The sequence below is a fragment of the Nerophis lumbriciformis genome, linkage group LG13 (assembly GCF_033978685.3).
Source record: "Nerophis lumbriciformis linkage group LG13, RoL_Nlum_v2.1, whole genome shotgun sequence".
Taxonomy (NCBI): Eukaryota; Metazoa; Chordata; class Actinopteri; order Syngnathiformes; family Syngnathidae; genus Nerophis; species Nerophis lumbriciformis.
The window spans coordinates 5,537,769-5,549,194 of record NC_084560.2 but is presented as its reverse complement, the minus strand read 5'-3'; the positions used below and the strand labels follow the sequence as shown (position 1 = coordinate 5,549,194).

At 45.1% G+C, this 11,426-nt stretch overlaps 1 protein-coding gene across 1 annotated transcript in view; it reads right to left on the bottom strand.

Moving 5' to 3' along the window:
* Positions 1-10,299: 10,299 nt before the first annotated feature.
* LOC133613886 (voltage-gated inwardly rectifying potassium channel KCNH7-like) overlaps positions 10,300-11,426 on the bottom strand; it is a 193,329-nt gene continuing 192,202 nt past the window's right edge. Inside the window, exon 15 of the mRNA XM_061971768.1 lies at positions 10,300-10,880. Coding sequence (XP_061827752.1) covers positions 10,731-10,880 — 150 coding nt within the window. The 3' untranslated portion in view covers positions 10,300-10,730. The remainder of the gene's footprint in view (positions 10,881-11,426) is intronic.

Below are 11,426 nucleotides of genomic sequence, written 5' to 3'. Positions count from 1 at the left end.
ACTGAAGAGGCCAATATACTGAAGGGAAACGGAGTCCGTGAAAACTGAAAAACCGTAATATCCATAAACAAATAAACTGGAGGGCAATGGAGCCCACAATAATTTGAAAAATCCGTAAACCAATATTTTGAGGGGCGACAGAGTCCAAAACGCAGACCGAAAATGGTCTATTCAGAAAAAAACTGAAATATTTGTAAAAAAAACAATAACCTGGAGGGCGGCGGAGTCCACACGAAAAATTGAAATATCCGTGGATCAATATACTGAAAGGAGTGATTGTGAGAGTGTGTGGGAGTAATCGCCATTAGGCTATCACTCCATATTAAAGTTGTGAGAAGTAATAGTGGGTTACTGCGGAAGCTTTATGCAAGACACCTCCACTGGGGAATAATCTCCAGTAGAAGCCACGTGTACCACAATAATAAATTAAACCACTATCTTACAACAAAGACAAAAGTAATCTTTATAAGTTCGGCTCTGTAGGGGACGACGGATTACTCCATATTTTTAAAATGGAAAAATGTACCAAAAGAAACGCAGACCTGAAATGGTTTATTACAATCTATTACAACCAAAATAGATGAAGAAATGGGCAAATAGAAATAAACATAGGTGAAAATCTCAAAGTGCTAAAGTGAGAGAAAAGTAAAAATAGATGAAGAAATGGGAAGAAATCAATAAAAATAATTCATGCAAAATGGAATAAACTAATGCGTACGACAAAGATAATGTGGGGGTATTGAAATAAGATGTGAAGAAATGTAGACTGAAGATATACATGTATATTTATGTATATAAATAGCGCTTATATATATATATATAAAGTATATACAAACCCCGTTTCCATATGAGTTGGGAAATTGTGTTAGATGTAAATATAAACGGAATACAATGATTTGCAAATCATTTTCAACCCATATTCAGTTGAATATGCTACAAAGACAACATATTTGATGTTCAAACTGATAAACATTTTTTTTTTGCAAATAATCATTAACTTTAGAATTTGATGCCAGCAACACGTGACAAAGAAGTTGGGAAAGGTGGCAATAAATACTGATAACATGGAACATCCCACAGGTGAACAGGCTAATTGGGAACGGGTGGGTGCCATGATTGGGTATAAAAGTAGATTCCATGAAATGCTCAGTCATTCACAAACAAGGATGGGGCGAGGAATAAACTGAATAAACTACGTCCACTACAACGTACAGAGATTAGGAAATTGGACACAGGCCGGATTTGAAGCCGTCACTGATCAAGTCGCCGCCACCTCTCTTATGGCTTTTCAAAACCGTATGGCGCTGGACATGTTAGCGCATACTTGCCAACCCTCCCGGATTTTCCGGGAGACTCCCGAAATTCAGCGCTTCTCCCGAAAACCTCCCGGGACAAATTTTCTCCCGAAAATCTCCCGAAATTCAGGCGGACCTGAGTGTCGTGTCGACAGCCTGTTTTCACGTCCGCTTTCCCACAATATAAACAGCGCGCCTGCCCAATGACGTTATAACTGGAGAATGATCGAGGGCGAGTTCTTAGTTTCTTATGTGGGTTTATTGTTAAGCAGTTTCATTAACGTCCTCCCAGCGCGGCAACAACACACAACAACAGCAGTCACGTTTTTGTATACCGTAAAGCAGTTCGTCTGCGGTAAACAGCAATGTTGTGACACTCTTAAACAGGACAATACTGCCATCTACTGTACATGCATATGTGATAATAACATCTAGAGCTTTTAGAGAGTGCAGTGCACAACTGCGCACACAACAAGGAGACGAAGCAGAATGCATCATCAGAGAGGGTGTTCAGCATGGTTAGAAAAATAGTGACAGAGAATAGAACAAGGATGGACAATTCAACCCTTAACTCAACAATGAGTAGATGAGTGTTATGTGTGTGTATATGTGGAAATAAATGAACACTGAAATTCAAGTATTTCTCTTATATATATATATATATATATATATATATATATATATATATATATATATATATAGAATTAACTGAAAGTCAAGTATTTCTTATATATATATATATATATATATATATATATATATATATATATATATATGAAATACTTGACTTGGTGAATTCTAGCTGTAAATATACTCCTCCCCTCTTAACCACGCCCCCCCCACTTCCCGAAATCAGAGGTCTCAAGGTTGGCAAGTATGTGTTAGCGGAAAAAGGAGATGAACAGTGTTGCACTTCATACCAAACAACACTGATGCAGAAGGTAGCCTGACCAAAGCCCTGGAAGGCCTGCACACCCTTAACGGTAAACTGAAAGAGCATTCAGGCATAGATCATCAATCAATCAATCTTTATTTATATAGCCCTAAATCACAAGTGTCTCAAAGGGCTGCACAAGCCACAACGACATCCTCGGTACAAAGCCCACATACGGGCAAGGAAAACTCACCCCAGTGGGACGTCGATGTGAATGACTATGAGAAACCTTGGAGAGGACCGCATATGTGGGTAACCCCCCCCCTCTAGGGGAGACCGAAAGCAATGGATGTCGAGTGGGTCTGACATAATATTGTGAGAGTCCAGTCCATAGTGGATCCAACATAATAGTAAGAGTCCAGTCCATAGTGGGGCCAGCAGGACACCATCCCGAGCGGAGACGGGTCAGCAGCGCAGAGATGTTCCCAGCCGATGCACAGGCAAGCGGTCCACCCCGGGTCCCGACTCTGGACAGCCAGCACTTCATCCATGGCCACCGGACCTGTGCCCCCCCCCCTCAAGGAAAAGGGGAGCAGAGGAGAAAAGAAAAGAAACGGCAGATCAACTGGTCTAACAGGGGGGCTATTTAAAGACTAGAGTATACAAATGAGTTTTAAGATGGGACTTAAATGCTTCTACTGAGGTAGCATCTCTAATTGTTACCGGGAGGGCATTCCATAGTACTGGAGCCCGAATAGAAAACGCTCTATAGCCCGCAGACTTTTTTTGGGCTCTGGGAATCACTAATAAGCCGGAGTTCTTTGAACGCAGATTTCTTGCCGGGACATATGGTACAATGCAATCGACAAGATAGGACGGAGCTAGACCGTGTAGTATTTTATACGTAAGTAGTAAAACCTTAAAGTCACATCTTAAGTGCACAGGAAGCCAGTGCAGGTAGATACATCTACGTGGGAGGGGTGGTTGGACGTGTTTGGCAAATACAAGTCTTTGGTATCTAGTATCTATGGCCGTGTTTGCAGCAATACTGACGTTGTGTGGATGTTGTTGTATTCCCGGTCTGTGTTCTCTGCTTAACCATCTGATTACCACAGCGATTAGCCCAGCAGCTGATAAAGCTGTTCAGATGCACTTCCTGGTGGACGACAAGGAAGATGAATATGATGACGAGGATACCTACCTGGATGGTGTTCCTGATTTGTTTCCAGAAATGTCATAATTATGAGGAAAAAATTGATGTTCAATTCTGAGTGTTAACATATCAAATCAAATCAAATCAACTGTATTTATAAAGCACATTTAAAATTTACCACAGGGTTAGCCAAAGTGCATGACTTGGTCCTAGGGAAATGAACCATTAACTGAAAATTGCAAGAAGAAGTTATGGGGATGAGGAGATTATGGGGAAGTTATTTGATAAACAGGAGGGAAATGTCAGAAAAATTGTATGTAAATTATCAAAGAACTTTCCGTTCTCCTAAGTTTCCAATGAACAGACAAGAGGTTGTCTTTGTTGCACCAAGCAAAGGCTTGGAAAATTCCATTGTGTACGATGGGAGGAGACGGGAGGGGGGTTATCTATTGTGATCCAAGACTTGCCCAAGCTGAATCCAGGAGGCATCTTTTTCTTTTGTGTTAATGTGACCGAAAACAATGACTGTTTACATACTCCCCATTCTTTTAGAAACAGCTGTTGTTATGTAAACAGGGAAAATCCAAATAAAAAGAGGTGGCGTACAATCTTTCGCCAGAGCGTGGGTGACACTGTAAAAGGTTACAGGTCGACACGTTTCTCCTCAATTGAGCAAAATTGAATTCTGTCTCTGTTTATTTCTTTGCTCCTTGTCTCGTTTAATAGATGTCATCAGTGTTTGAACCTGACAGAATGGTTTGAAATTGGGACGGTTTGAATCGGGGGTGAAAAATGTGGACGGTAGAGCGCCAAAATGTGGAGAAGAAGTTGAACAAATAGATGAATTTTGGTGCGTAAAAAGTGAGAATGTACAAACAGATTCATTCACAATTCTTTTTGAGAGTCTCCATTTATTGCTGATCCCACAGTTTCAAAACAAACAAGTACTACTTTCTAAAAAAGAATTACCAGTATAGCAGTAAAAAAAATAGATTTTTTTTTTTTGTTGAAAGATCCATCTGGCAATGTGATTTCTTGCGGTTCCTCGCGGTGTTTCCACCAGAATGGTGCTGGGAGAGGAGACCTTGGTGATATGTTCCATATTGTAAGAATACTTGGTGTCCTCGGTCTAGGCACCACGCTGTCCATGTGCCGCAACGACCTTGACGTGCTGTCTGCTACTTTGGGCGAGCAAGTGGTGCAAAAGGAGGACTAAATCCACGAAGAAGAACCATGCTGGGACTACAAATGATACCTAAGTCCTAATAATGCACCTTGTAGAAATAGCAACAAGGACAGCATTCTCCATACTGTAAATATTCTTCATACTGTAAATATTCTTCATACTGTAAACTGCAGTGCAATTCTCCATAAGCCCTGAGTCACACGTCAGAGAACACAAGCAAGAATGTGAGTGGCTGCACGCTGTGGTACACTAGTGGCTGCACGCTGTGGTACACTAGTGGCTGCACGCTGTGGTACACTAGTGTAAACGCTGTGGTACACTAGTGGTACACTAGTGGCTGCACGCTGTGCTACACTAGTGTAAACGCTGTGGTACACTAGTGGTACACTAGTGGGTGCACGCTGTAGTACACTAGTGTAGACGCTGTGGTACACTATTGGCTGCACGATATGGTACACTAGTGGCTGCACGCTGTGGTACACTAGTGGCTGCACGCTGTGGTACACTAGTGTAAACGCTGTGGTACATTAGCGTAGAAGCTGTGGTACACTAGTGGCTGCACGATGTGGTACACTAGTGTAGACGATGTGGTACACTAGTGGCTGCACGCTGTGGTACACTAGTGGTACACTAGTGGGTGCACGCTGTAGTACACTAGTGTAGACGCTGTGGTACACTAGTGGCTGCACGATGTGGTACACTACTGTAAACGCTGTGGTACACTAGTGTAGACGATGTGGTACACTAGTGGCTGCACGCTGTGGTACACTAGTGGTACACTAGTGGGTGCACGCTGTAGTACACTGGTGTAGACGCTGTGGTACACTATTGGCTGCACGATATGGTACACTAGTGGCTGCACGCTGTGGTACACTAGTGGCTGCACGCTGTGGTACACTAGTGTAAACGCTGTGGTACATTAGCGTAGAAGCTATGGTACACTAGTGGCTGCACGATGTGGTACACTAGTGTAGACGATGTGGTACACTAGTGGCTGCACGCTGTGGTACACTAGTGGTACACTAGTGGGTGCACGCTGTAGTACACTAGTGTAGACGCTGTGGTACACTAGTGGCTGCACGATGTGGTACACTAGTGTAAACGCTGTGGTACACTAGTGTAGACGATGTGGTACACTAGTGGCTGCACGCTGTGGTACACTAGTGGTACACTAGTGGGTGCACGCTGTAGTACACTAGTGTAGACGCTGTGGTACACTAGTGGCTGCACGATGTGGTACACTAGTGGCTGCACGCTGTGGTACACTAGTGGCTGCACGCTGTGGTACACTAGTGGCTGGACGCTCTGGTACACTAGTGGCTGCACGCTGTGGTACACTAGTGGCTGGACGCTGTGCTACACTAGTGTAAACGCTGTGGTACACTAGTGGTACACTAGTGAGTGCACGCTGTAGTACACTAGTGTAGACGCTGTGATACACTAGTGGCTGCACGCTGTGGTACACTAGTGGCTGCATGCTGTGGTACACTAGTGTAAACGCTGTGGTACACTAGTGGCTGCACGCTGTGGTACACTAGTGGTACACTAGTGGGTGCACGCTGTAGTACACTAGTGTAGACGCTGTGGTACACTAGTGGCTGCACGATGTGGTACACTAGTGTAAACGCTGTGGTACACTAGTGTAGACGATGTGGTACACTAGTGGCTGCACGCTGTGGTACACTAGTGGTACACTAGTGGGTGCACGCTGTAGTACACTAGTGTAGACGCTGTGGTACACTAGTGGCTGCACGATGTGGTACACTAGTGTAAACGCTGTGGTACACTAGTGTAGACGATGTGGTACACTAGTGGTACACTAGTGGCTGCACGCTGTGGTACACTAGTGGTACACTAGTAGGTGCACGCTGTGGTACACTACTGTAGATGCTGTGGTACACTAGTGTAGACGCTGTGGTACACTAGTGTAGACGCTGTGGTACACTAGTGGTACACTAGTGGGTGCACACTGTGGTACACTACTGTAGACGCTGTGGTACACTAGTATAGACGCTGTGGTACACTAGTTTAGACGTTGTGGTACACTAGTGGCTGCACGCTGTGGTACACTAGTGTAGACACTGTGGTACACTAATGGTACACTAGTGTAGACACTGTGATACACTAGTGGGTGCACGCTGTGGTACATTAGTGTAGACGCTGTGGTACACTAGTGGATGCACACTGTGGTACACTAGTGTAGACGCTGTGGTATACTAGTGTAGACGTTGTGGTACACTAGTGTAGACGATGTGGTACACTAGTGGCTGCACGCTGTGGTACACTAGTGTAGACGCTGTGGTACACTAGTGTAGACACTGTGGTACACTTGTGGGTACACGCTGTGGTACACTAGTGTAGACGCTGTGGTATACTAGTGTAGATGCTGTGGTACACTAGTGGCTGCACGCTGTGGTACACTAGTGTAGACACTGTGGTACACTAGTGTAGACGCTGTGGTACACTAGTGGGTACAAGCTGTGGTACATTAGTGTAGACGCTGTGTTACACTAGTGGGTGCACGCTGTGGTGCACTAGTGTAGATGCTGTGGTACACTAGTGGTACACTAGTGGGTGCACACTGTGGTACACTAGTGTAGACGCTGTGGTACACTAGTGGTACACTAGTGGGTGCACACTGTGGTACACTAGTGTAGACGCTGTGGTACACTAGTGGTACACTAGTGGGTGCACACTGTGGTACACTAGTGTAGATGCTGTGGTACACTAGAGGTACACTAGTGGCTGCACGCTGTGGTACACTAGTGACTGCACCCTGTGGTACACTAGTGTAGACGCTGTGGTACACTAGTGGGTACAAGCTGTGGTACATTAGTGTAGACGCTGTGGTACACTAGTGGCTGCACGCTGTGGTACACTAGTGTAGACGCTGTGGTACACTCGTGTAGACCCTGTGGTACACTAGTGGCTGCACGCTGTGATACACTAGTGTAGACGCTGTGGTACACTAGTGGTACACTAGTGGGTGTACACTAGTGGTACACTAGTGGGTGCACGCTGTGGTACACTTGTGTAGATGCTGTGGTACACTAGTGTAGACGCTGTGGTACACTAGTGGTACACTAGTGGGTGCACGCTGTGGTACACTAGTGTAGACGCTGTGGTACACTAGTGGGTACACGCTGTGATACACTAGTGTAGACGCTGTGGTACACTAGTGGTACACTAGTGGGTACACGCTGTGGTACACTAGTGTAGACGCTGTGGTACACTAGTGGGTACACGCTGCGGTACACTAGTGTAGACGCTGTGGTACACTAGTGGGTACACGCTGTGATACACTAGTGTAGACGCTGTGGTACACTAGTGGGTACACGCTGTGATACACTAGTGTAGACGCTGTGGTACACTAGTGGTACACTAGTGGGTGCACACTGTGGTACACTAGTGTAGATGCTGTGGTACACTAGAGGTACACTAGTGGCTGCACGCTGTGGTACACTAGTGACTGCACCCTGTGGTACACTAGTGTAGACGCTGTGGTACACTAGTGGGTACAAGCTGTGGTACATTAGTGTAGACGCTGTGGTACACTAGTGGCTGCACGCTGTGGTACACTAGTGTAACTGTGGTACACTCGTGTAGACCCTGTGGTACACTAGTGGCTGCACGCTGTGATACACTAGTGTAGACGCTGTGGTACACTAGTGGTACACTAGTGGGTGTACACTAGTGGTACACTAGTGGGTGCACGCTGTGGTACACTTGTGTAGATGCTGTGGTACACTAGTGTAGACGCTGTGGTACACTAGTGGGTGCACGCTGTGGTACACTAGTGTAGACGCTGTGGTACACTAGTGGGTACACGCTGTGATACACTAGTGTAGACGCTGTGGTACACTAGTGGTACACTAGTGGGTACACGCTGTGGTACACTAGTGTAGACGCTGTGGTACACTAGTGGGTACACGCTGTGGTACACTAGTGTAGACGCTGTGGTACACTAGTGGGTACACGCTGTGATACACTAGTGTAGACGCTGTGGTACACTAGTGGTACACTAGTGGGTACGCGCTGTGGTACACTAGTGTAGACGCTGTGGTACACTAGTGGTACACAAGTTGGTACACGCTGTGGTACACTAGTGGTACACTAGTGGGTACATGGAGCTGGAACATACACTGTGGGCAATATCATGCTGCCTTCCTTTCAAATCAACTTGTACATGTGTGACTCAGTGGTGAGCATGCCGTGGTGTGCTTGCTGGTATGAAATGCCGAATATGCCGCGATATGTATGCATTCAGAACCCTGGACCTGCAGGATCGCTGGACTGGATCGGAAGTCCTTTTTCAACTCCAGGGAGGAGATCCAGTTGGAAGTGGAACAAAAAGTTCAGCCCTCTGACTTTTCATCCAAACTCTCATCACTCGGGTGTTTACGTTTTTGCCCCGAGGGTCTCAGATTGTCTGAGGAGAGACCACCTGCACCGTAGTTGGAGAACCCCTGAGTTTGGGCACACTACAAACCCCCAAAGTAGTGAAGTTGTCACGTTGTGTAAATGGTAAATAAAAAGAGAATACAACAAATCCTTTTCAACTTATATTCAATTGAATAGACTGCAAAGACAAGACATTTCATGTTCACACTGAGAAACTTTGGTATTTTTTGCAAATAATGGCAGCAACACATTGCAAAAAAGGCATTTTTACCACTGTGTTACATGGCCTTTCCTTTTAACAACACTCAGTAAAGGTTTGGGAACTGAGGAGACACATTTATGAAGTGGAATTCTTTCCCATTCTTGCTTGATGTACAGCTTAAGTTGTTCAACAGTCTCCCTTCTAAAATGTTAGCCTTCATATTGCACTGTTGTAACACGTGGCTTGGCATCGTCTTGCTGAAATAAGCAGGGGCGTCTGTGACAACGTTGCTTGGATGGCAACATATGTTGCTCCAAAAGCTGTATGTACCTTTCAGCATTAATGACGCCTTCACAGATGTGTAAGTTACCCATGTCTTGGGCACTAATACACCCCCATACCATCACACATGCTGACAGTCCGGATGGTTCTTTTCCTCTTTGTTCCAGTGGACACGACGTCCAAAGTTTCCAAAAACAATTTGAAAAGTGGACTCGTCAGACCACAGAACACTTTTACACTTTGCATCAGTCCATCTTAGATGAGCTCAGGCCCAGCGAAGCCGGCGGCATTTCTGGGTGTTGTTGATAAATGGCTCTGCTTTTGCATAGTAGAGTTTTAACTTGCACTTAAAGATGTAGTGACCAACTATAGTTACTGACAGTTGTTTTCTGAAGTGTTCCTGAGCCCATGTGGTGATATCCTTTACACACTGATGTCGCTTTTTGATGCAGTACCGCCTGAGGGATCCAAGGTCACGGGCATTCAATGTTGGTTTTCAGCCTTGCCGCTTACGTGCAGTGATTTCTCCAGATTCTCTGAACCTTTTGATGATATTACGGAGCGTAGATGGTGAAATTCCTTGCAATAGCTGGTTGAGAAATGTTGTTCTTAAACAATTTGCTCAGGCATTTGTTGACAAAGTGGTGACCCTCGCCCCGTCCTTGTTTGTGAATGACTGAGCATTTCACGGAAGCTACTTTTATACCCAATCATGGCACCCACCTGTTCCCAATTAGCCTGTTCACCTGTGGGATGTTCCAAATAAGTCTTTGATGAGCATTCCTCAACTTTCTCACTCTTTTTTGCCACTCGTGCCAGCTTTTTTTGAAACATGTCGCAGGCATCAAATTCCAAATGAGCTAATATTTGCAAAAAATAAAGTTTTCTCAGTGTGAACATGAAATATCTTGTCTTTGCAGTCTATTCAATTGAATATAAGTTGTTTTTATTTAGCATTTACACAACGTGACGACTTCTCTGGTGTTGGGGTTTGTACTTTCTTACAGTGCTTTGTTTTTGTACAACATCCGACTGAAGTCTCATGAGAAGATCTAGAAGTGACTCTGGAGGAAAACGGGCGTTGGTGGATCTGTGCTGTATGTCCAGACGTACAGTACAGTTTTGCATATACCAGGAGGACTAGAGTGGTCCGAAGGGGTCTGGGTGTTGTTGGGATCCTCAGATGTCAATGGAATGTTGTAGCAAGCGACTGAAAATGAAGATTGTGGCAGCATGCGGATCTAAAAGGGACTTCCGGACCACTCCGCGCTCGACAGAGGTTAGGAGGTTTTTGGCCTTGGCAGCTCTGGGTCTGAGACGGGTCGGTGGTCTCCAGTCTAGGTGAGGTTGGAAGAGGAGGATGTTGGAATAAGTTGGTGTTGGGCTTCTGTGGGTTTTGGTAAAAGGTTGTTCTCTGCGGGCGTCTTCACGCTGGCCACAGACTCTTTGGGTTCCTGGAAGGCCGTCTTCACTTTGGGGTCAGGACCCTGGTGACAGTGTGACAACACTCAGTCAACACATGTGCCCACTGCAGACTGGGTTGTTGTTGTTGTTATTACAGTCAACACATGTGTCCACTGCAAAATGGGTTGTTGTTGTTGTTATTACAGTCAACACATGTGCCCACTGCAGACTGGGTTGTTGTTGTTGTTATTACAGTCAACACATGTGCCCACTGCAGACTGGGTTGTTGTTGTTGTTATTACAGTCAACACATGTGCCTACTGCAAACTGGGTTGTTGTTGTTGTTAATGTTGTTGTTGTTATTACAGTCAACACATGTGCCTACTGCAAACTGGGTTTTTGTTGTTGTTAATGTTGTTGTTGTTATTACAGTCAACACACGTGCCCACTGCAGACTGGGTTGTTGTTGTTGTTGTTATTACAGTCAACACATGTGCCTACTGCAGACTGGGTTGTTGTTATTACAGTCAACACATGTGCCTACTGCAGACTGGGTTGTTGTTGTTGTTATTACAGTCAACACGTGCCCACTGCAGACTGGGTTGTTGTTGTTGTTAATGTTGTTGTTG